The sequence below is a fragment of the Crinia signifera genome, chromosome 6 (assembly GCF_055691185.1).
Source record: "Crinia signifera chromosome 6, ASM5569118v1, whole genome shotgun sequence".
Taxonomy (NCBI): domain Eukaryota; kingdom Metazoa; phylum Chordata; class Amphibia; order Anura; family Myobatrachidae; genus Crinia; species Crinia signifera.
Window position 1 is genome coordinate 177,850,281 of NC_139222.1, and position 24,875 is coordinate 177,875,155.

The 24,875-nt window shown below is 45.4% G+C and overlaps 1 protein-coding gene across 6 annotated transcripts in view; it reads left to right on the forward strand.

Annotated features, from left to right (window-relative positions):
• Positions 1 to 24,875, forward strand: part of ADAP2 (ArfGAP with dual PH domains 2) — a 56,696-nt gene that overhangs the window by 3,559 nt on the left and 28,262 nt on the right. For 5 of the 6 annotated variants that reach the window (XM_083148240.1, XM_083148242.1, XM_083148243.1 and 2 more), the window contains exons 1-3: positions 1,183 to 4,483; positions 17,987 to 18,114; positions 19,965 to 20,056. In XM_083148240.1, coding sequence (XP_083004366.1) covers positions 4,405 to 4,483; positions 17,987 to 18,114; positions 19,965 to 20,056 — 299 coding nt within the window. In that variant the 5' untranslated portion in view covers positions 1,183 to 4,404. Of the gene's footprint in view, positions 1 to 1,182; positions 4,484 to 17,986; positions 18,115 to 19,964; positions 20,057 to 24,875 lie in introns of those variants that run through there. The other variant, XM_083148241.1, reaches the window with a different exon arrangement.

The window sequence follows — 24,875 nt, forward strand, 5'->3', positions numbered from 1 at the left end:
CATTCATTTGAATGGTGATTCCTATTCGTATTTTCCGATGGCGTATACATTCGTATTTGTAAATACAAATACGAATGTGCCATAAATACGAATACAAATGTACGTATTTTCAGGATAGTAAATCCTGAAAATACGTATACTCCTAAAAATTAGTTTTTTACTATACAAATTTATTAGGTGTATTAGCCTGTGTAAATTTTCACCATTATGTCCCTCACGGTATTGCACACTTCACATTATGCCCCACACCACTGCTTAAAGTGGTCCTGGTGATGTGGTGGAACACACACCTGGGACCCATGCCCACTTTAGTGCCCTATTTCTGCCCAAATCCTTGTTGGTCAAAATAAATGACAAGTGGGTCATATGTAAGTGACCCCCCTGTGTGGATTCCAAGTGTAATATTTTTTGACCAACGCTGTTTAACCCTTGCAGGACACCAGCTACTTATTCAAAATGATATCTGGGACCCATGCCCATTTTATTGCCCTATTACTGCCCAAATCCTTGTTGGTCAAAAGAAATGGCAAGTGGGTCATATGTAAGTGACCCCCCTGTGTGGATTCCAAGTGTAATATTTTTTTACCAACGCTGTTTAACCCTTGCAGGACACCAGCTACTTATTCAAAATGATGAAATCTGGGACCTATGCCCACTTTACTGCCCATTTTCTGCCCAAATCCTTGTTGGTCAAAAGAAATTGCAAGTGGGTCATATGTAAGTGACCCCCCTGTGTGGATTCCAAGTGTAAAAATTTTTGACCAACTCTGTTTAACCCTTGCAGGACACCAGCTACTTATTCAAAATGATGACATCTGGGACCCATGCCCATTTTAGTGCCCTATTACTGCCCAAATCCTTGTTGGTCAAAATAAATGACAAGTGGGTCATATGTAAGTGACCCCCCCTGTGTGGATTCCAAGTGTAATATTTTTTGACCAACGCTGTTTAACCCTTGCAGGACACCAGCTACTTATTCAAAATTATATCTGGGACCCATGCCCATTTTTGTGCCCATTTTCTGCCCAAATAGTTGTTGGTCAAAATAAATTGCTAGTGGGTCATATGTACGTGACCCCCCCTGTGTTGATTTCTGCAGTCAAATTTGTGGTCCATGATTCAATAACCCTTGTAAAAGTGATTGTTCTGAATAAGAAGCTGAAGCTTGAATAAGAAGCTGGAGCTCGAATAAGAAGCTGCCCGAATAAGAAGCCAACTTCAGCCTCGTCAAAATGTATCCTATTTAGGTGATAAGTCTTGTGCACCTTACCACAACTACTGTGGTAATGACAGCCATACTTAACTAGTGTTGGCTGCTGTGGGGTAGTGATCCTACTGTCAATGGACCAATGGACAGTTCAGTTCCCTTCACAGAGATCTCTAGCCCCAGTGTGAAGTTGGTAGGAAACACCATTGGTGGGCTGGTCTGCGTCTGTGAAGTGGGGACTACTGCAAGGGATGGGAGGACATGTCTGGTGCTGGGGAAAGAGGGGGTAGGGGGGCTGTTTCCATCAGGCGGGCGTTGGTGCTGGAGTGCACTGCAGGATGCAGTCCCTTACCTTAGCACGGTGGGGCTCCACCACTGCAGTCATTCCCCCCATGTCACTCCCACGGCTGCTGCACCCTATGCTGTGCTAGCTTTCCTCTCTCTGCAGCACTTGACGTCCAGAAAACACCACTGCGCATGTGAGAGGGGGCTGGCAGACACACTGCTGAGAGCTGTCCCCTGAATGCTGTGCGCCGGGTCCGCAGTGCATGATGTCATGACACAATGCGTTTGCCCGGGACCCGCAATGCACCCTTGGGAACGGGTGCTTGGCAACCAAGAAAATGGTACATTCGGTACACTTGAATTTTGCCGGTACAGACCGTTTAAAAAAAACGGTACTGTACCGGCAAAATCTGTACTGTTGGAGGGTATGCTGTGGGGAGCTAGGTAATTAATAAGAACAGTGTTTCACCATAGGTGACGGCAATCACACATTACCAGGGAAGTCCAGGAACAGAGCATTTTGTCCCTAAAGGAGAGGGTCAGGTAGGCAACCCTGGGATATACCTTCTGCTGTCCCTACGTCATACTTTGCGGGGTACTTATTATTTGCCGCTCACCCCCGAAAAGGGGGTTATTAAGTAATCCCCCCTGCATGCATACCCTCCAACATGACCCATTCCATTAGGTACAACATGCTCTGCTCCAGGACTTCCCTCTTACTTATATGATTGCTGTCACCTGTGTTGACACACCTTTCTAAAGGTGCGTACACACGGGGGGAGATATATTGCTAGCAATATATTGCTTGCAATATATTGCTCAGTGTCTCTTTTTCAACAAGCGACCAGAGATGGTCACTGTTGAAAACGAACCTCTGCTGGGGGTGCCGCAGAGGTAATTAGCTGGTTGCAGGAGCAAGCTCCTGCGACCAGCGATTACAATGGGGCAGAAAACGGGAGCGCGCACCCGGAGATTTATCGCCGGGGCACACTCCCAATCACTGGCAATATGGTCGCCTGCGACCATATTCCCAGCGATTATAGCACCTATCTCCCCCGTGTGTACACAGCATTATGAATGAACTAGTTCAACACAGGTGACAGCAATCATACATTAAGAGGGAAATAACAGAGCATTCTGTACCTAATGGAATGGGTCATGTTGGAGGGTATGCGAATGTATCTCCGTTCCCTCATGTGATTCCTGCATTTGCGCACTAAAGGGAGATGGTGACAAAAGGTTGATTTCTTTCTTAATGGTTTCTTATATAGCGCACACATATTCCGCAGAGCATTACAGAGGATATTTGAACATTCACATCAGTCCCTGCCCCAGTGGAGCTTACAATCTATATTCCCTACCACATGTACACGCAGAGACAGACATTCTGGGGTTAATTTTCTTTTTGATGGAAGCCAATTAACCTACCAGTATATTTTTGGAATGTGGGAGGAAACCCACGCAAGTATGGGGAGAATAATTTTTTGAGGTGTCGCCATTTATACACAAAACTAAATAAAAAACTTACATCACCCTTTTTGACTATCGACCTGTTGACCTAGACATTGTAAGCTATACCACACCCCTGCTGGCCAATTTACCAATATGGCTATTGGCACCCGCAGCTACCGACCTTTGAAATGGCTGTAGCCAATTGTGGCTTATAGGCTATACAGCACATTAATGGCCAGGTTCCCCCGGAAGAGGCTGTTGGACAGCGCGGTCTGGCTGACCGTGCATATGCAGACCCCCTGGCAATTGGCGGGGCACATCACAGGGAGGGGCTCCTTTCCGGAGGCGCTGTCCTTGCTGTGCACACCTCCCCTGACAGCTGGCACAGCACATCGCAGGGAAGGGGGGCATCTGTTCCTGCAGGTAAGAGTCATACATGTTTCCAATAGGATTATATAGTACAATGCCATTCTGGGTTGGTAAGATCATTCTCAGATTGCAATGAACATGTGATCTGTAATAACTGGGCCCCTTAATGCTATTTGAATATGACTTGTATACTCTATGAGTACAGTGATGAACATATGCAATAAATATTCCCGCACACATCTGCCACACACATCTGCCACTACACTTTTTTGCAGCTTGGCACACAGGGGTCAGACTTAAGTCTGAATCACTAAGTAAACTTTTGCAGGAGATTTATGTGATATATATTGCAGTTGGCTATTGCTACATACTGTAGCCCAGATACTATAATATCTGCATTATTTAAGTAAAAGCGTGGTGAGCTCAATGAAGCCCCTTGCGGGCTCTCTGCACCTTTTCTCCCTCTACGGCCCAAAGGGAGAATAGCACCTATTAGTCAGGACACCAACTGTCAGGGTTTTAACAGTCGAGATTTCCCGACGTTGGTGTAATGACTTTCGGAATCCCGACTGTTAAGAAGTCATCCCGCACCCAGCTGTTGGATGAGGCTGTTCGGAAATGGCAGGAGAGTGGAAACAAATAAATGAGGCGGTTGATTTGGATCTGTCTCCCTTGTAATTCTGTGACACAGCACAAGCTGGGAAGCAGGGTACCTGCACTGAGAAGTCATCCAAACTTGCAAAGTCCTGAATGAAAAGTGGCATCTGGACTGGCTGTGATACTAGATTCAATCTCCCTGAGCTGGCTCATCGATTAAATAGAAAAAGGGAAACAGATGAGAACTGGCCACTTGTGTGTGTGTGTGTGTGTGTGTGTGTGTGTGTGTGTGTGTGTGTGTGTACAGTTCAGGGGAGTGGTTTACCACACAGAGAGATACTCTGACTTCTGGTTTCCAGCTCCCAGTTAGCACTACAGTATGTGCATATCTAACTGTAAATATCTGCAGATGACAGGACTACTATTGTGTAGATAGCTGAGACATATCTCAGAATCTCTAATACACAGATCTGCACTAACTGCAGTGATTCAGGATGTCTTATTGCAATTACAAAATTGCAGAACTGTTGAAACTGCCAGAGAATTCACAATGTGCGGACTGTGGCAAGCCAGGTGAGGAAATATCCAGTACTTATCTATTATAGCTTAGCTTTCTGTGAGCTTTTACTTATTGTACCTCTACCACCACCACTGGGACACTGTTCCTTCTATCAACTACTACTTTAGATTTTCTAACTTCTACATACCTGTATAATCTTCTCCCTGAATATTCTTAACTTATTTTCGTTATCCCCTTCAATATTTAATGGTATGTATGGTTCTAAACTACATGTTGTTTTCCTTATTAGTTTTATAAATGGTTCAGTATGATTTACCGACGGACGTTTGACCGACGGTCATTATACCGACACAGTCAATATACTGACATTCATTATAACATCATGTTCAACTGACCGACGTGGTCAAAATACCGACATTTAACATGCCGACTAGTCAACATGTGTTTATGTTTTTTGGGGTGTCTATGTCGACGTAGGTCGACATAGACACCGTCTGAAAGTGCATACACATGGAACGATTTGAAGGACAATGTGGGTGTTCCCGATCGATGGAAACTACCAATCGTTCCATGCATCGTTAACTATGCCCGTACCTGCCGATCGTTAATGATGGTCTATGATCTTCCCACTGTGCATAGACCAATCTTTTGTGAAGTGTATCAAATTGTTCCATGTGTACGCACGATGAGCGATTTTATACACTGGTGAATGAAGTTGGAGCACTACTGGCATCGTTCCGTGTATATGCACCTTAATACTGTGTACACACGGGGGAGATAGAGGCTGAAATCGCTGGGAATATGGTCGCTGAGCGACCATATTGCCAGTGATTGGAGTGTGCACCAGCGATAAATCGCCGGGTGCACGCTCCCATTTTCAGCCCCTGAATGGTCGCTGGTCGGAGGAGCATGCTCCTCCGACCAGCGACATCCCCTGCCTCTTCACCCAGCAGTGTTTAAATTTTCATCTGCGACCATCTCTGGTCGCAGATGAAAACGGGACACGGGGCAATATGATTGCTGAGCAATATATTGCTAGCAATATATTGCCAAAAGTTTTTGTCCATTTTCCAGCTTTCGGGATCAAATGGTTGATTGTAATTTGTTTCCAGACTCTGGGTGAAATTTAATAGGATGAGAGATTCAGAAAGTGAGAGATTTGGTAAGAAATCTCCAGGGTTTTTTTTAAGTGGCAATCATTTACACTGCAAAACCAGTTTGATTTGGCAGTGTAAATGATTGCCGCTTTAATAATAAAAAAAAAATGGAGATTTCTTACCAAATCTCTCACTTTATGCATCTCTCATCCTATTAAATTTCACCCATTATCAGATTTTTGTTCTTACCAGCCAGATTGGAAATATAATCTTACAGTGTGTATCCAGTTTAAATGTTTCATGGTCTGTACTGTTGTAGACTGCATAGAACTTTCCTGATCAGTTCTGTTCTTGATTACATGGATGGTATTAAGTCAGTGCTATTCTAGACTACATTAATATTTCCAATATTTCACATTGCCAAAATAACCTGGATTATTGCCAGGTCAAACCAGGTTGAAGTGCAGTGTGAAGCCCCAAAGTGAAATAACCTGGGTTGAGCAACCGGTCATTTCAACCCGGGATTAAAGCAGGGTTAAATTCTGGTTGGACCTGGGTTATTCAACCCAGTAATCAGCAAAAGGTTCTGATTGGCTATTCCTGAATTTCCCTTGATGCTGTCAGCAGCCAGAGTCCTGGACACACAGACAGTACACTGCAGATATCAAGAGTGCAGAATTCAGTAGTGTGAGGGTTAATTGCCATGTAGGTGAGGGAGTTAATGAGGATCAAGGGGAGATCTGAGATACTGTATGCAGGAAATATATAAGCACTGTCAAAGATGACATATTGTACAATGAATCACGATCTCAGGGCTACACAGTAGTGCTCTGTTAGCCATTGCTACAATGCTGTGAGTAGTTCCCCAACCTTCTCCCTTTTTTTCCCTTTTGACACTAACATAAGACAGAAAAAGTAAATTTTTCCATAATGTAAACATGGGTGACCCAGTTTCAATGTAAAAGGAGCCAGCCCAGAAATAACCTGGGTCAGTGGTTCCCAAACTGTGGCCTTTATTCAAATTTGTTTGGAAAATGTGCAAAACCATGTGCACTGCAGGTGGGGTAGATTTGGGTGAGTTATTTTGTTTCTGTACAGGGTAAATACTGGCTGCATTATTTTTACACTGCAATTTAGATTTCAGTTTCAGCACACCCCACCCAAATGTAACTCTCTCTGCACATGTTACATCTGTCCCACCTGCAGTGCACATGGTTTTGCTAATTTTGAGAATACATTTGTACTGCAATCTGATCTAAATAAGGGCCTGTGTATCTTGGCACCTGGGGTGCCTTGGAGCACATACAGGGATGTCTTGGATTGGTGGTATAGAGCCAGCTCAATATATTTATGGACAATGCAATAGGCAAAGGAGTGCTTGTGTTTGCCAATCATATGTATGTGGACAAATGTAAGTAAGTCTTGTCCCTCATCACACAAGGATGACATATAAACATAATTCACTGCATTTAATAATTTATTTTCTAAGTAGGGATGGCCATCGACCATCGATGATTCGAAATCATTGATGGTTCATGGCCGATGTCAAATACTTTTGCCATCGATGGGGGAGAACCAGATGGTTTTCCTCCATCGATGGAACAGCAAAACGATGTTTTACTTTTTTTTTTTTCAAAGTGTCGGGACACTGAGCATAGCTCCGCCCCCTGACACCCGCGAAGCCCCGCCCCCGTGCTTTGATTGGCCCACAGGCCAATCAATCAAACACAATGGATGACCATCGATATGTAAAAATATCGATGGTCATCCATTGCATAGTTTAGCACTATCGATGGCCTGTTGCAGAATTGCCATCGATGGCAACCATCGATGGCAATGGCAACGATGGCCATCCCTATTTCTACGTTTCTCAGGTCTGATCAGGCCCTATATTGCTCTCTCTTGTGGGTCCCTAGTGGCGTCCTATGTCATCTGTACACGTAACTTCATTTTTTAAATATCACTAATGACTAGAAGCAACTTTCGTGAGAGATATGTTTAAACGTACTTAAATAGGACAAAAATCAACAATTTGTTAGTGTCAATTGACTCAAATATATTGTTTGGTCTTTTTTAAAATCCCTACGTGTGTACACACAATATATTTTGAGTTTCAGGGAGTACAAGAGAAATTATAAGCAACATTGTATCATTTGCATATTGTCTAGTGTATACCCAGCATAATGGTCACGGTTTTAAGTAGATGCATGCCTCACCACAGATGGTTAAATGCACCGGCCCTGCATGCGGCCTTGGAAGTCAGTATCAATGCTTGTATACTCCATCACATGGTGGAGCATAAGGAAAGGCTGAGATTAACATTACAGGTTTTTTTTTTTTTAACTCTTTATTTAGACAAATAGAGCCAGGTTAACAATTTGCACAATAGGATTTGAATAGCTATACACAGATAGCTCTTACATTTCAATACATCAATGGTACTATCTAGTGAAATAAGGGGAGAAGATAAAAAGAAGGAAAAAAAAAAAGGGGGGGGGGGTTGAGAGGGTCAGGTCTTGGATAAAAAAAAAAAAAAAAGGATTACAGTTTGAGTATCCCTTATCCAAAATGCTTGGGACCAGAAGAATTTTGGACAACAGATTATTCCGTATTTTGGAATATTTCAATGATGTATCATGAGGTATCTTGCATCTATGTTGTATTAGCACATTAAACACATGAAATACACACAGATATATTTTATTTGTGCATGAAACAATGTTTTAAAACATGAATTCAAGTTTGTGTACTATCTCAGACACTGAATTTGATTGCCAAGCAATCATGTCCTTGCACATATTTAGTGCCAGTTATATCAGGGTTGCCGATCGGGTCCCCCTCCCGCCCCCCCGGAAGGGTGGGCAACCCTCCTGGATTCAGGGGGGACCCCCGCTGTCCCCGGGTTGCGGCATTAAAATGCCGCAATCCTCCGGTCTCAGAGGAGGGGGCAGAGCTAAAATGACACAATCGTGTCATTTTAGCCCCGCCCCCTCCACGGAGATCCCTGAATTCGATGGTTTAGCATCATGGGGGCGGGGCTTAGTGATTTCCCGCTTAAGCCCCGCCCCCTGAGCGGCTGCTGAAACTCTCCTCTCCGGGCTTCTCCCGGAGAGGAGAACAATAAAGTCGGCAACCCTGAGTTATATATATATATATAATTTCCCCCTAAGAGCCAGTTACAGATGTACCCAGTAGGTTTTTAGCAAAAAATGCAAAATAAAGGTACATTTTAGAGACTATGGTTCTCTGAATAATTTGGATAATGGCTATTTGGATAAGGGATACTCTACCTGTAGCATATTTCCACAACAGCTACGCAGGGAGTGGCTGCTGCATTACCACCCATCTCCGAAATCAGGCGCCTTGTCCTTTATATTTGAAAGTCATCTAATGTCTCTATTTATTGAACCAGAAAGCGTAGCCTTTTATTGGTACCATGGAATACAACTAGCTTCTTTCTTCAATACCTCTAGCTGGCTGAGGTTTGTGTATACAGCTTTCTGTCAATACAATAAAGCATAATTCAGGGCTGCCAACTTTTAATTGTGCCTCCATCCCATACAAACACCGCAATTCGTGTGTCTGCAGAAAGGAAAGAGGCTAAAATGACGCAAAATGATCTATTTGCATAAATGTAGTCCCGTCCCTGCAGAAGAGTTGCTCACCTTCCCAGGGGGCCATGAGATAATTAATTATCACACATTTTTCTCGAGACAGAACCAATGGTTAGTGTATAAAAGTTGCTCACACTGTGGTCACCCGCTCAGCTTCCTGTTCTGAACAGAAATAGACTTCTGCCAGTTGTGTAAATAGGATGCGTATTAAAGGGATGATACTAGCACAAAAGGAAACTGATGATTATGGACAAAATGGAGAACACTCAGATGTTGCACAAATTACAAAATTCCTATATTGACATCATAATGGGGCAATGGAACCCTCCTCACATGAATGATTTTTGCACCGAATTGCAGTTTCAAGATAGTAGTACTAGTTTCTGGCCCTGTGATTTCCAAGGTGTAGTAATCAGGCTGGACACAGATAATGCTTCCATTTGGTTTGTCAATAATGTTTTTTTGCACCTTTTTTTTCTTGTATATCCTATGTATATACGTAGCTCTTATGATGTGAGATACCCTTGCTATTCGACTTAAGATTCGAGTGCTATGCAATCTTTGCTATACAATCAGCATTAGATTTGCACTATATAGTCATTGCTGCCCTGTCTATCTGGGTTTTGATTTGTGCTGTCACTGGATCGCGCATTGGGATCGAAAGGTAAAAAACCTGTGAGATCTGCATACGATTTTGACTATATAGTAAAAATCGAATGTCAAATCTCACCATGTGTACACAGCATAAAAGTAGATAAAAGTAACAGTGTTCACCTCCTAAACTCCCCTCTGGCTTGCTTTAGTGTTTCCCTTGTCTATGAAGTAGTGTGTCGCAGAGGATTGTGGGAATACAAGTTCCAGCCAGGAGCAGTAAAATATACTGATGCTGATAGTAAGCAAAAATTCCAAGTATTATTAAAAAATAATGAAAATACACACTATAAGAGGTGCTGTCATGTTGAGACTTGTAGTTCTACAAATAAATAAAAAGATAGTGCTGATACACACTGTACACAATTATGATGAACTCTGCTATATAAAATGAAGCAATATTGAGAATCTTGATATATATATTGGCCAATAAATAATAGCCCGCCAACCAGACTCTAAGTGACCTCGTCTCTAGTGGGTCCCTAATACTAAGTTTGAATCTGGGAAGCAGGACCTTAAAATAGCTGGCAAATGCCAGTCACATCATGGCAGCACACTAGTGCAAAGCTAAGGTGTTAGTGATTTAGGGCCCCATTTATCATGGATCGCATTTACAATGCGATCTGGGCGGAATATTACCGCCCAGGATCGTATTGTAAAATGCGATCCTAATGGCGGGATCTATGCATCCCCCATAGTAACCTATGGGGAAGTTGAAAAGCAGCGGTACAGCAGGGATCGGAGATTCCTGCTGTGGTGCCTCCTACATACATACATTGGAGTAATACTTAGGGTGAAATTTAATAGGATGAGAGATTCAGAAAGTGAGAGATTTGATAAGAAATCTCCAGCGTTTTTAAATCGGCAATCATTTACACTGCTTATCCGGTTTGATTTTGAAGTGCACATGATTTCCGCTTTAAAACAACTGGAGATTTCTCACCAAATCTCTCACTTTCTGAATCTCACCCTTAATATCACTGCGAAAACGGGTGTTTTCAGAGATTTAGCTGCAAATATTGAATGATAAATGGGCCCCTTAATAAGAAAGATGCAGAAGCTAGGGGTTAAAAAGTGTTACACAGGTGTGTTAAAAATGCTAGAAAGTGTAAAAAAAATGCTAAATAAATATTATAGTGTGCCACCCTAAACAACATATATTCGCTGCCTAGCGAGCGGGTAAGCTGACTTTTAATGCTGTGGGAGGTTGCAGAAAAGGAGGTGAGCACTGACGTCATATGACATCAGCCGCCCACCCCGTACAGGCATCGGCCCACCTGCATTATCGGTGGAATCCCAGCGTTTTCATGTCGATACCCATATGCTGTATAAATATGCAGGCTATATGCTCTATAAATATATTTCTGTATGTATGTATGTACCGTATGTATGTTATGTATATTATGTTTAAAATAAAGAGAGTGTGGTACTCTTTACCTATCACGGCGCCCATCGCGGGCATCGCGGGTACATTTATGTCTGGCCGCGACCGACGCGATGCCCGCGATTTCCCATTGAAACCCATGTTAAACATGGAAATCGCGTCGGTCGCGTCGCGGCCGGCCATAAATGTACCCGCGATGCCCGCGACGCGATGCACCCGATTTCCCATAGGAATCAATGTTAAATGGTCCGACCGACGCGATTTTACTGTTAAATGCCTCAATGGACCCGATGTGGCCATAGGAAACAATGTTAAATGGGCCACAGAGGCCAAATAGGCAACCTTGACTGGGAAATGGCCCCCCCAATTGTTACCGCCACCCCACGATCAACATGAACCCGAAGCGTGGCGAGCGCAGCGAGCCCGCGAGGGGCGGCGGTACGCGTCCTCCGACCTTTTCATACCCCCACTATCCACGTCGGCGTGGAGCTGAGAATAGAATAGTGTGGCGAGCGCAGCGAGCCACCGAGCCCGAAGCGTGGCGAGCGCAGCGAGCCCCGCGAGGGGACGCGGATACCTTCACAGCTATACGCGTCCCCTCGCGGGCTTCACAGGTGTCCATGGCGACGCGGACACCTGTGAAGCCCGCGAAGGGACGCGTTTACCTGTGAAGGTATCCGCGTCCCCTCGCGGGGCTCGCTGCGCTCGCCACGCTTCGGGCTCGGTGGCTCGCTACGCTCGCCACACTATTCTATTCTCAACTCCACGCCGACGTGGATAGTGGGGGTATGAAAAGGTCGGAGGACGCGTACCGCCGCCGCTCGCCACGCTTCGGGTTGACGTTGATCGTGGGGTGGCGTAAACAATTGGGGGGGCCATTTCAGAGTTCAGGGTAAGTATTTGGGCTCTAAGGCCCATTTAACATTGTTTCCTATGGTTAAATCGGGTCCATTCAGCCATTTAACATGAAAATCGTGTCCATCGGGCCTTTTAACATTGATTCCTATGGCAAATCGTGGGCATCGCGTCGCGGCCATCGTGTGCACATTTATGGCCGGCCGCGACGCGACCGACGCGATGTCCATGTTTAACATGGTTTTCAATGGGAAATCGTGGACATCGCGTCGGTCGCGTCGCGTCCGGGCATCTTTAGCCCGCATACGACGCGACCGACGCAATTTTTTACCTCACGATGCCCACGATCAAGATCGTGGGCGCCGTGCTAGGTAAAGAGTACTGAGAGTGTCTATGGTCCTGCTAGGAGGGGGAGTCACAGAAGCGGTATCGACAGCTTTCAATTAACTGATTCAAACTTGCAGTGAAGGAGAGGTGCCCCTTTGAAAACATGAGCCCAGCAGCTGGTGACTCCATTGCCTCCCAAAGTTATGCCTCTGGATGGATATCCTGTATATACACAAAAAAAGATGGCTGAAATAAATAGTGCACATGTTCAGTTGATTATATCTCAAATATGTCAAGAAGTGAAACAGTAATATTTGTGACAGGCACATACCTCCCAACTTCTTGACTAGGGAAATAGGGACACTTGGGGACGTGGACTATGCTAATGCGGGCGCAGCATATGCAAATTATTATTATCATTTATTTATATGACGCCACAAGGGTTCCGCAGCGCCTGACAATACATAGATGAGCAAAGAACAATACAAGAAAGACTGTGATTTACAGTACACATGCAAATTAGGACAAGTACTTGATAAATAAAAAAGACAGTTGCAACATCGGACACTGATGCAATTATAACAGTGGCAGAGATATATTCTAAGTAAAGCACACTAGGAGAGAGGGCCCTGCTCGTTACAGCTTACATTCTAAAGGTACGGGGCAGACAAACTGGGATGACACAGCTAAGATAGAATCGAGCATAAACATAGGGTTAGGATGAGAAATGGTTAGATTTAATGAAGTGGGTCTTGAGTGCCCCTTTAAAGTTTTGTAGGGAGGTGGCAAGTCTAATAGCAGTGACGTGCGGTGAGGTCAGTGACTGGTGAGGCACTGGCTAGTATCAGAGCCAGAGTTACACACGTACACACATACAATATAGCCCGGATAGGTTTACCATTTAATTGAACAATAACAATAACATATTTCCCGGCATCTCCACAGGATTTAAAGCAAAGAAGTACTTATAGTCAACAGCATGTTGTCAGTGGTGATAGCCACACACCCTGGTGGTAAAGGGAGGGTTGAGGGTAGGTGGCCAAGGTGCAGGGAGCAGAGTCAGTTTGGGCCCTGGACAACATGCATGTATCCCTAATGGCAATGAGCATATGACCCCCATGGCAATATAACACCCATGGCAATAACTATATAACTCCCATGGCAATAAGCACGTAATCTTTGGGCAATGGGGTAAGTCCTACTAAAGGCATTCATTTAAAGCTAGTGGGGGCATAATGTATGTAAGCAGCACTGCAGGGGCATTATGCATCTACGCCACACTGCAGGAGGCATTATGCATCTACGCCACACAGCAGGGGGAACTATGCATCTACGCTGCACTGTAAGGGGCATTATGCATTTGAGCAGCACTAAAATACCATGAAGGGGCCCAAAATGTATTATTACACCACAGCGTGTACAGCATAACCTGGAAGTGACGTGAACGTTAGCGGCGCTGCTCATTGTCGGATGTAGACTTTTTTATCTGGGGTGGAGGGAGGGGGGGGGGTGGCTTGCTGTTTAATCTTGACCCTCCCCTCTCCAGCCCTGACTTCTCCCCTTGCCAGTCCCAACTCCTCCCGTTCCCAGTCCTGACTCATCCATCACACAAATAGGACGAAATGGAATAGGGTGCGATTTTTAGTCATTTGCTGTTTTTTTTTAAACAGAAATGGGCAAAAAATCTGGCGTTTTCAAAAAATCACACATTTAATAGGGTGCAAATTGTGCTTTAAATCGCACATTTTGATATTTAAAAAATAGCAAATTACAAATCGCATCCAGATGTTTTCTCATAGCAAACTTATAAAATTATAATATGGTGTGACTTTTGGTAAACATTACCAAATATCGCACACAAGTTTGACAGAACCATGCACAGTTCAGTGAGATCTGTGCATGGTTCTGTCTAAAAAAGTGTGCACAAGTAAAAAAAAAAAAAACGCGTAGGGTCCCCCCTCCCAAGCATAACCAGCCCCGGGCTCATTCAGCCAGTCCTGGTTCCCCAAATATGGGGGGGGGGGAAATGGTGGGGTTCCCCCATATTTAAGAAACCAGCACCAGGCTCTTAAACCGGTCCTGGTTCCAAAAAATACAGGGGACAAAAAAATTGGGGGTCCCCCATATTTTGGAACCAGCACCGGGCTCCAACAGCCAGCGGAGTCATGCCACAGCTGGGGGACACTTTTTATGCAAGGTTCCCCAGCCAAAGCATGATCACCCTGGCTGGTCAGCACTGGACGGGGTACCAGGGGGAGTGGGGACCCCCCCAATAAAGGGGTCCCCCCCCCAGGCTTCACCCGTCCTGGGCTGAAGCCCGGGGCTGTCCCCGGCGTCCCAGGGCGGTGGACGCCGGGCTGATAAAATAAGTGTAAAAAAGAAAGTATTGGGTTCTGCTGCAGAACTACAAATCACAGCAAACCTTCCCCTATATGCAGGGACTTGGGGAACCACAAGTCCCAGCATGCAGGGCATTAATGGGCCTGCTGGGACTTGCAGTCCCACAGCAGAACCAATACTCCAATAAAAACACCCACACCGTGTAAAGTAAAGTTTTATTAACACAGCAGTCTTCACCTGGCGAGCGGCAGCCAATAAGCTCTTTTGCACGGCTGCCGCCATGCCAGGGCTTCCGGCATCTTCAGCTGGCGGACGGCCACCGCACCAGGGCTTCAGGCGTCTTCACCTGGCAGACGGCAGCCAATAAGCTCTTTTGCACGGCTGCCGCCGCACCAGGGCTTCCGGCATTTTCACCTGGCAGGCGGCAGCCAAAAAGCTCTTTTGCACGGCTGCTGCCTTGCCAGGGCTTCCAGCATCTTCACCTGGTGGGCAGCAGCCTTTTTTGAGCTGTTTTGCAAGGCTGCCGCCCACTAGGACTTCCCAGTGTCTTCTTTCTTGGGAGCTCTTCTCTGCTCCATTCCTGCAGACAGACTGTCAGCCACTGGCTCACGCAGACTCTTAAAACTGTGTGAGGGGGCGGAGCCAATACATGCCGCACTCTGATTGGCTCCCGGCGGCCATCTTTAAATTTCAAATATTTCACTCACTGCCGCCTCCACCAATTGCTATATATAAATATAAATAGTACTTAGCGTTACTCTTGCACTACAAGTCCCAGCAATTGACTAATCATGCTGGGACTTGTAGTGCAAAAATAACTAATTACTATCTATATCGCCCAGCACTGTCTGCAGCCAAAAGTCTCCCTGCTTGTGCTCTTCCCCGCTTCACATGCGGGGAAGAACACTGAAAGCTCCCCCTGCACCTGACCGGACAGGGACCACAGGCAGCCGGAGGGGGGAGTTTGGTAGAGGCGCAGGGCTGTGGGCGGCCGGGTTCCCCCCCGCGGCTTTGAGCAGCAGATGAAATACCCGCCGACCGCCCGCTACCACCCGCCCGCTCACCCACTACCACTCGCCCGCTACCACTCACCAGCCCGCTCACCCACTACCACTTACCCGCTACCACCCGCCCGCTCACCCACTACCACTCGCCCGCTACCACTCACCCGCCCGCTCACCCGCTACCACCCACCAGCTACCACCCACCCGCTACCACCCGCCCGCTCACCCGCTACCACTCGCCCGCTACCACCCGCCCTCTACCATTACTACAGCTGTGTCAGCTGCACCCCTGCAGCGGCAGGCTGGCTGGTAGTGGCAACGGCAGTACTAGTAGCGATACTGCTGTTGCCCGCTACTCCAGTCTCCTGCAAGCGCCGCTGCTGCCCCTAACCCTAAAGCTGCTCCTGCCAGAGCTGCTTCTGCCCCTACTCCCGCAAGCCCCTTAGTTAAATAAATGTAAATAAAATCAGTATGTGTGTGTGTGTGTGTGTGTGTGAGAGAAATAAAACCCATTGTGAGTGTGTGGGGAATTGGGAGGGGGTCGGGATACATTTTTAATATGATACATCATGTTATATATTATATAATGTATGTCATGTCTGTGTTAATTAACTAAACACTTACATGATGCTGCTGATCAAGTCCCTGCAGCAGACACTGACAGACAGTCACTGTGCAGCTCAGGGACAGCGGATACAGGCTGTCAGTGAGTGACAGCCTTCTCCGCTGTCCTATCACATCTGTCTCAGTGACAGGGGCGTGCGTCCCTGTCACTGAGGCAGAGGAGTAGATGCCGCTTCCCCATTCAATTTCAATGGGCTTTTCCGCATCTTTCTACCCTGCGGGTTATTCCCGCCCCCGCTGCAGGGCAGTTTTCAATTGTCAGCGGGAGGCACAGGTCCCGCTGCCGCCCAGCCTCCCACAGTGTCCAGTCCCACCTCATAAGTTAACTAATAAAACAAAAAAAATCAAATAAGATATTTATAACAGCATATCTGAAATAAATATCATCTTTGTATTTTTTTTTTTTTATCAGTTATGACAGGTGAGGCTCTGCCTCCCCTGCCTCCCCTGACTGCACGTCCCTGTCTAATAGGGAGTGGTAGAGAATTCCAGAGATGCGGTGCACAACGGCCAAAGTCCTAGAGGTGGGAATGGGAGGAAGAAACCAGTTTGCAGGAGAGGCAACGTGCATCTGTGGAGCGGAGAGGGCGGGTGGGAATGGAAAGAGAGACAAGGTCAGATATGTAGGTGGGAGAAGAATGGGTGATGGCTTTATAAGTGAGTGTAAGGAGCTTGAATTGTATTCTGAAGGGAAAGGGGAGCCAGTGCAAAGCTTGTAAGAGAGGGGAGGTGGACATAGTATGTTTGGAGAGGAAGATGAGACGGGCAGCAGCAATTAGGATAGATTGGAGTGAAGGGAGGCCAGAAATTAGTAGATTACAGTAGTCCAATCTGGATATAACTAGAGAGTGGATGAGGGTCTTTGTAGCATCCTGGGTGAGATAGGGTCTGATCCTGGAAATATTATTGAGGTGGAAACGACAGGATTGTGAGATGCTGAATGTGTGGTTTAAAGGAGAGAGAGGAATCAAGAGTGACAACAAGGCAGCGTACTTGGTGGTTAGAGGAGATCGTTGTTCCATCAATAGAAAGTGAAATTGTGGAAGGTGAGGTAATGTGGGAGGGTGGGAAGATGAGCAGCTCAGTTTTAGGCATGTGTAGTTTAAGAAAGCGCTGGGACATCCTAGAAGAGACAGCGGAGAGATCAGGAGAGAGGTCAGGAGATGAGGTAGATTTGAGTATCATCAGCATAGAGGTGATATTGGAAGTTGAATGAGTGAATGAGCACACCCCAAGAAATGGAACGGTCTTGTGAAAACGGGACAGTTGGGAGGTATGCAGGCATACAGTATGTCACGCATACAGTATTTTCACACATCGATCATGTAGAATGGTGTCTCTTCAGTATTAGCAGGTAATGCTTCAGTAAATGCTTTCTCTCTTCAATATAATAATGGAATATTTTGTCATATCATATCCATAAGAGAGAATAAGGGACACATATACTAATGCTTCTACAAATGAAAAATGTGAAGTTGCCTAAAGCAATTATCAGATTCTATCATTTTCTTGTATGGAATAGGGAAATAATAGACAGAATCTGATTGTTTTTTATGGGCAACATCACTTATGTTAATTTGTTATTTATTAATTAAAATAAGTGATGCACAAATTACTAGTATGTGGTAACCTTGTCAATAAATACATGTTCTCTCTACAGATCCTGTCTGGGCATCATGCAATATCGGGGTGTTTGTCTGTTTGCAGTGTTCTGGTGTCCACAGGATATCAGCAATTGGCAAGGTCAAATCAACTCAACTAGATAACATGGAGCAAGACCTGGTAGAGGTAGGAGTATAATTCTATTAGTTATATATGTATTGTAACGAGTGTGGATTATTAGAATGACAGTGTCTAGATAGACAGTCAATAGGTCGACCCCAAAAGATTGACATGCAATAGGTCGACCAGGTCAAAAGACTGACATGAAAAAGTTAGAAAAATGAAAAGGTCGACATGAGTTAATTTCCCTTTTTTTTTATGTCATTGTCAACAACTGTCGACATGGACTCCCACTAGTGTAAGGTGTACCCTGCCATGGCTTATGACAAGAGAGGCCCTGCCTACCCTGACTGCACGTTGCTGCACTAAATACCACCAAAGGTCACCTTTCATTACACCTTATTTAATTCAAACAGGGTGACTGTCTACAAACGGGTAAACAAAGGCATGGCATTATTTATGTACACTAATACCACTGGGGCCCCTCAATGTATATATAAATACATACTGTATAGAAAATGTTTTGTTTTTTTTGCCCTCTCTGCTATAAGAGGGCATGGTCATGGCGAGTTGAGGGGGCCCTAAGATTTCTATTGCTGGCCCCGAGTATTAGGGAAGCTACGGATGACCATAATGTATTTCTTGCTACTGTGTGATATCCTATGCTATGCATGCTGGGACTTGTGGTTCTCCAAGTCCCAGCATGCGGGGTAGGCTTGCTGGGACTCATAGTTCTACAGTAGAAAACAATAGTTTTTCTTCTATTTTTTACACTATCCATCAGCCCGATGCCCACCGCCCAGGGGCATCGGGGACAGCCCCGGACTTTCAGCATGGGCTGGTAAGTCCTGGAGGGGGGGGCCCCTTAATTGGGGGGGTCCCCACTTCCCCAGGACCCCTGCCCATGCTGACCAGCCAGGGGGATAATGCTTTGGCCGCGGGACCTTATATAATAAGTGTCCCCCGGCTGTGGCATTACCCTGCTGGCTGGTTGGGTCTGGTGCTGGTTCTTAAAATACGGGGGACCCCTAGTCATTTTTTCCCCCGTATTTTGGGAACCAGCGCCGGACCTTGAGCCTGGTGCTGGTTTCATTAAATCAAGGGGACCCCTATTTGTCGGGGACCCTGATTTTATGTCACCAGCACCGGCTCAATGAGCCCGGGGCTGGTTATGCTCTGGCGGGGGACCCCGCGCTGGTTTTTTATTTTATTTTAACTGTTTAAATGGTTTTTTTTTACACCAGAACCCTGCACAGATCATTGCGATCTGTGCAGGGTTCTGGCTAATTCGCCCATCAGAACCTGGTCTGATTTTTGGGCGAACTATAGACACACTTTATACAAATCGCATACCATTAAATATGCGATTTGTATACTTTTTCATGTGAAAACATCTGGATGCGATGTGCTGCGAAAAGCAGCCATCGCATTTCCAGTGTGTCCAACTTGTTGGCCAAAATCGCACTTTTTTGACATTTTCGCAGCTCATTAAATATGCGAAAATGGAAAAAAATGCGATTTTGGCCGTTTTTGCGAAAAAAATCGCAAAAGTCGAATTATCTCAATCCATAGAATGTCACCCGTAGTTTCACTGGCTGCCAACAGATGACAGTGTTTCAGGGACACACAAACGGACACTACTAGACATATGTATATAGAGATGATACTGGCCTGTTTATTCTGTACCCCTGTTACATGCTGGACTGTGTCACTATAATCTTATAGTCAATGGTGTTTTTTGCTGCTCTTACATGGTGCCCTGTGTTCTTTTCTGTTACTATGATGTGCTTCCCTGTGCATGATCTATTGCTCTAAGTTACTTGATATTGGACAATATTTCTCTCATCATATTGTTTCATGTTTTACACACACACACACACATACTGTACATACTGTCTGTTATTTCTTCCCCATAGTTTATGAGAAGTCACGGGAATCAGAGAGTGAAGGAAGAATATGAAGCCTGTGTGCCTCTGTTTTACTACAGACCCACTGAAAAAGATTACATGTATGTTATCTGTATACATATGGAATCTGTGTATGGGGTTATTCTACATGCAGTTTTTGCCTGGTCGGTGTAAGGGGCTAGTCTACTAATAGGACATGGAAGTTATTCTATATAAAGTACCTGCATCCCTTTGTTATCTGGATGGTAGTTAGACAGTACATAGATAGTCATTGGGTCAACAGGGTCAAAAGATCGACATGCAAATGGTCAACGTAGAACATAGCTTTTCATTCCATTTAGGGGTTGTGTTTAGAGTTAGTATTATGGTTAGACATTTAGGGGAAGGCTACCCTGCCAGAGGGGGCGATTAGGGTTAGGCTGCAGAAGGGGACTGTTAAGTTAAGGCACTATGGGAATGGTTAGGATGAGAATAAAAACAAATGTTGACATTGTGTCGACCTTTGAAAGTGTCAGCCTTTTGACCATGTTGACACATTTGTGGTGGTCATTGTATACCATCTGTCCATGTCGACCTTTTAACCCTGTTGTCCATATGGTGTTGACCTATTGACTATATTCTCGGTGTATGGGTTATTCCAGCTGTAATGTATGTACAAAGTATGTATAGAGTTACTTTACATGCCAAGGAGAGTGATTAGTATATGGAATAGTTGTCTATCCTCCCAATCAAGTTCTTGTGTTCTGCTGGCTGCTGCCCTGCATCATAGAACAAATCTGGATTGTTTACTGCAGCTAAGGTACCACCAAGGGCAGTGATTTGCTGCAGTCACTATCATCACTGCTATGGGCAAAGCAGTACCTACTGACAACTCTCAGCAGCCCCCTCTTAGTCCCCTGCATAGTATCAGTCTTATCTCAGGATCCGCAAATGCTCTGTGGTGCAAGCTGTGGGTGAGGTCGATAATGTTTTATTAGTAATAGAAACATACAATTGAACAGCAGATAACCACTTCTTCCCATCTAGTCTCAAGGCTTTCAAGGCTATTTCCAAACGATCTGACTAGCTCTCTCTGAAATAAAGCTCACATTGCCCCGTGTGTAGAGGCCATATCGACAGTGATGCACAGTCCCGTGAGTCACTATCGCCTGACTAGATCTCAACTGTGTTCTGTCAAAATCCGCACAGATCGCTCAGCACGCATTGCGGGTGCATCGCACTGTGTACAGCGATGTGTGCTCAGCTATCCATGCATAAGCACCTCACTCAGCATGGGGCTGCAGTCGCCACATGAGTATGGTGCTATAGTTCAATACACAAAAAGGACAATACAAAGTTTTAAAATCCATTTGAGATGATCATAGAAGTGAGAATTTACACAATATTAGATTGCATATGGCATCACATATGGCATCACATTTTTATTATGTATATTGTGCTAAGGCCCTCATTCTGGTTGATTCGGTCCCCGGTGCGTTCGCACCGGGTACCGATGTTTCTAACCTGCGCATGCAGGGCTTCAGTGCGGATGCCTTTGGAGACTTGCATAGTCGCCGTGTCGTCCGCTCGCACAGTGGGGGGGGGGGGTGGGATGGAGGTGGGCAGGGGGCACTCGCAGTGCTACCTGGGCATACCCACAGAAATGCTGAGTTGGCCCAGGAAAATACTGGGCATCCCATTGCGAACGCAGACAGGCAGCTGCCTGCCAGGGGCGGATGGCTGACATCAGCCACCCGCCCAGTTCTCGGACCCTCGGCCACAACTAAGTCAGCCCAGACTGATTTAGATTTACGAGCAGGGTAGAAATGATTCGATGGTTGCCGACCATCGAATGATTTTGGCCCCGCTTGCTACCCTGCGAATGGATGTTTATGCAAATCATCCATTCACAAAGCAGCGGGAATATTCGCTAGGCGGCGACCAGAATGTCTCCTAAGTGAGAAGAAAATAAATATCACAGCAATAGTTACCAACAGATAAATACAATATTGCAAGCAGCAATGTTATTATCTAATTCCCAAATTCCTCAAAATATATAGTTAATAATGTTATGTAAAAATAACTGCAACAAACATTTAAGCACACACACATCCTCAACAGGGCGCCATGCAAAATTCTACTACCAACTATAATCTCCCTGAAAATAGTAAGGCAAGTATGGCATATGGAGGCTATTCTACATGCATGCTATGTATGATCAGAGTATAAAGTATAATCTAGGTGTAGATGATCAGTTTGATCACATTCCCAAAACGTATGATACAAATGATATAGACTTTATTAAGCCTATACCTGCATACTGTTTTAATTAAGCATTAGGTCCTATTGCTGCATAATTTTGTAGCCCTTATATGTTAGTCATATTCTATGTAATTGCCACGGACTAGACTGCAGGTAAAATGCTATGGTTTTTGGGCTACCTAATGTGTTTGATTTCTTAAAGCAAATATTCTGAACACTTGAAATAATTGAACAAACACAGAGGAGAGTCAGGGCCCAAATTAGTGGCAAGTGCCAAGAATGATGCAATCTATTATTCAACGCTCTGCAAAATAAGTAATACTCTTCGTAAGCAAGAAGCAATATTTCAAGATTTTGAGCCAGACATTTTTGCCATCTGACTTCTCCTTGGAAAAGATGTGTTATCATACCACTAAAGCTTCTCCTTTATTATACTTAATTTATCTTGGTGTTATTGTTTACTTATTCAGTAACTTCTTGGTCGCTGGAATGGGGCAGAGAAAGCTTTCCATTAATTTTGGGAAGTCCTTTAGTAGAGCAGCCCAGTGCCATCTGGCCAGCCATAGGACGCTTGCCCAAGATCTTGTGAAAACTACAATATGTCATTAGCATATTTGCTGTTCCCAGTCAGTCTGGAATATGGAACCCACTGGATAAACATATTGGGGGAAATTTACTAAGAAATACAAATACAGCCGATGCCGGATACTAAGCCATAAGTCTGGTATTGGCCGTATTCTCGATGAAATATAACTCGTAAATAGGGCATATTTACTAAACAATAACATTTTGCGCTTCTCACGGGCTGTTCTAGCTTTGGGTATTGGTATTCCAGTCCGGGGATGCCTACTTTGGAACGAAGAGGACACAATCTTCTCCGGAAGAGCTGGTAAGTACAAGGGTTAAAGTGGGGTGGAACTGCATCCCATCAGTTCCATTTTGGAAGCAGAATGGTACCCCCTCCGTCTGCTCACCTTCTCCTGCTCCATCATCCCAGCCAACAGCTCTGTCTTCATCAACGCACACCTGCCTGTGTTGTGCAGGCGGTAGCTTCTAATTCCCTTCATTGAAAGGGCCGTCTGACGTCAGCGCTGGGCAGGTTTGAGGCAGAGACCATTGGGAGAAGCGGCCACTCCACCACCAGACTGTGCAGAGACAATATGCGGCAGCTCCCCTCCCCGTGGTCTTCCATCCCTGCTTCTGTTTGAGCTGCTCAGTTGTCCCCGCCGCCTTCAGCCGGTTGCATCCTTGTCCCTCATACAGGGGGAATTTAAACATGTGCAGCCTGTCAGCTCATACTCGCTGTGCGGAGGGGATGCGGTGACGAGCATAAAACGGACATTCCTTTCAGCTGCTCCCTGACCCTGGCCATGCTGCGACACCAGCAGTGACCTCCATCCTTCTCCGTCAATGATACTGATGGCAGAGGCATTTTTAACTGTTCACAATGGGGACTTAAAAATTTTGAAATTGCCCTACTCATGACTCGCAAGCTCGTGGCCCGGGAACCAATCAGGAGACAATGTGCCTGATTGACTCCCAGGCACGAACATTGATTGGCTCATGAGTCTCATGCCGGCGCATCATTTGAAATAGCCACACCACAGATGGACCTGCTTTGAGACAGCTAGGGTTCCCACCACTCTGCCTGACTATCTCCTTTACCACACAGTGCAGTGCATACAGTAACTTCCCACTGTGCAACATGCATGTAACCCCTGGCACCGTGCTTGATACCCCTGGCACTGAGCATGTTACCCCTGGCACCGAGCATGTTACCCCTGGCACCATGCACGTAACTGCTGGCACCGTGCATGTAACCCCTGGCACCATGCATGTAACCCTGGCCCTGAGCATGTAACCACTGGCACCGAGCATGTTACCCCTGGCACTGAGCATGCAGCCCCTGGCAAAGAGCATGAAACACCTGGCACTGTGACTAGAACCCCTGTAAAAAAGCATAAAACCCCTGGCATTGAGCAAAAAAACCCTAGCAATGAGCATTTAAGAGGCACTTAAGAGGCATAATGTAATGAGCATTACCGTGTGTCGCATGATGTGCAATGGGCATTACGGTGTGTGGCATAATGTCTAATGGGCATTAGGGTGTGCATAATCCCCTGTCCCTCAAAGCCATGCCCTCCTTTTTTTATGTGTTGTGTTGTTTTGCACTGTGGGGCATAAATTGAATTAGGGGTGGTATAATGCCCATGCTTTATTCTTTTCATGGGTGTGTGGAATAGGCCATACATTTAGAGCTTGCAGGGGGGTGCTGAATACACTAGCACCCACCCTAGCTGTGACATATGGGGAAGGGGGGTAGGCGGGGAAAGTGAGTTCTACAACCTCTCCAGGACCACTTTAAGCACTGGGTAAGTACAATTTCCATCCGCAGGTACCCCAAACTTGGATTCTACAGGAGAAGGGGACTGACCTGCGGGAGACCATTATATAAGTATATTATATGAATGATTGTAGTGTGAAATAAACGTTTCTATTTTTCTAACGTGTCAGTGTGTTTTGTTTAATTATTTACATTGTGGTAGAACTACAAGGACCAGCGGGCTCTTTATTGTCCCGCATACTGGTTCTTATGGTTCTCCAAGTGCAGGCGGTGCAGGCTTGCTGGGACTTGTAGTTTCACGACAATGTACAATAGTTTAATATTTTTTTTTTACA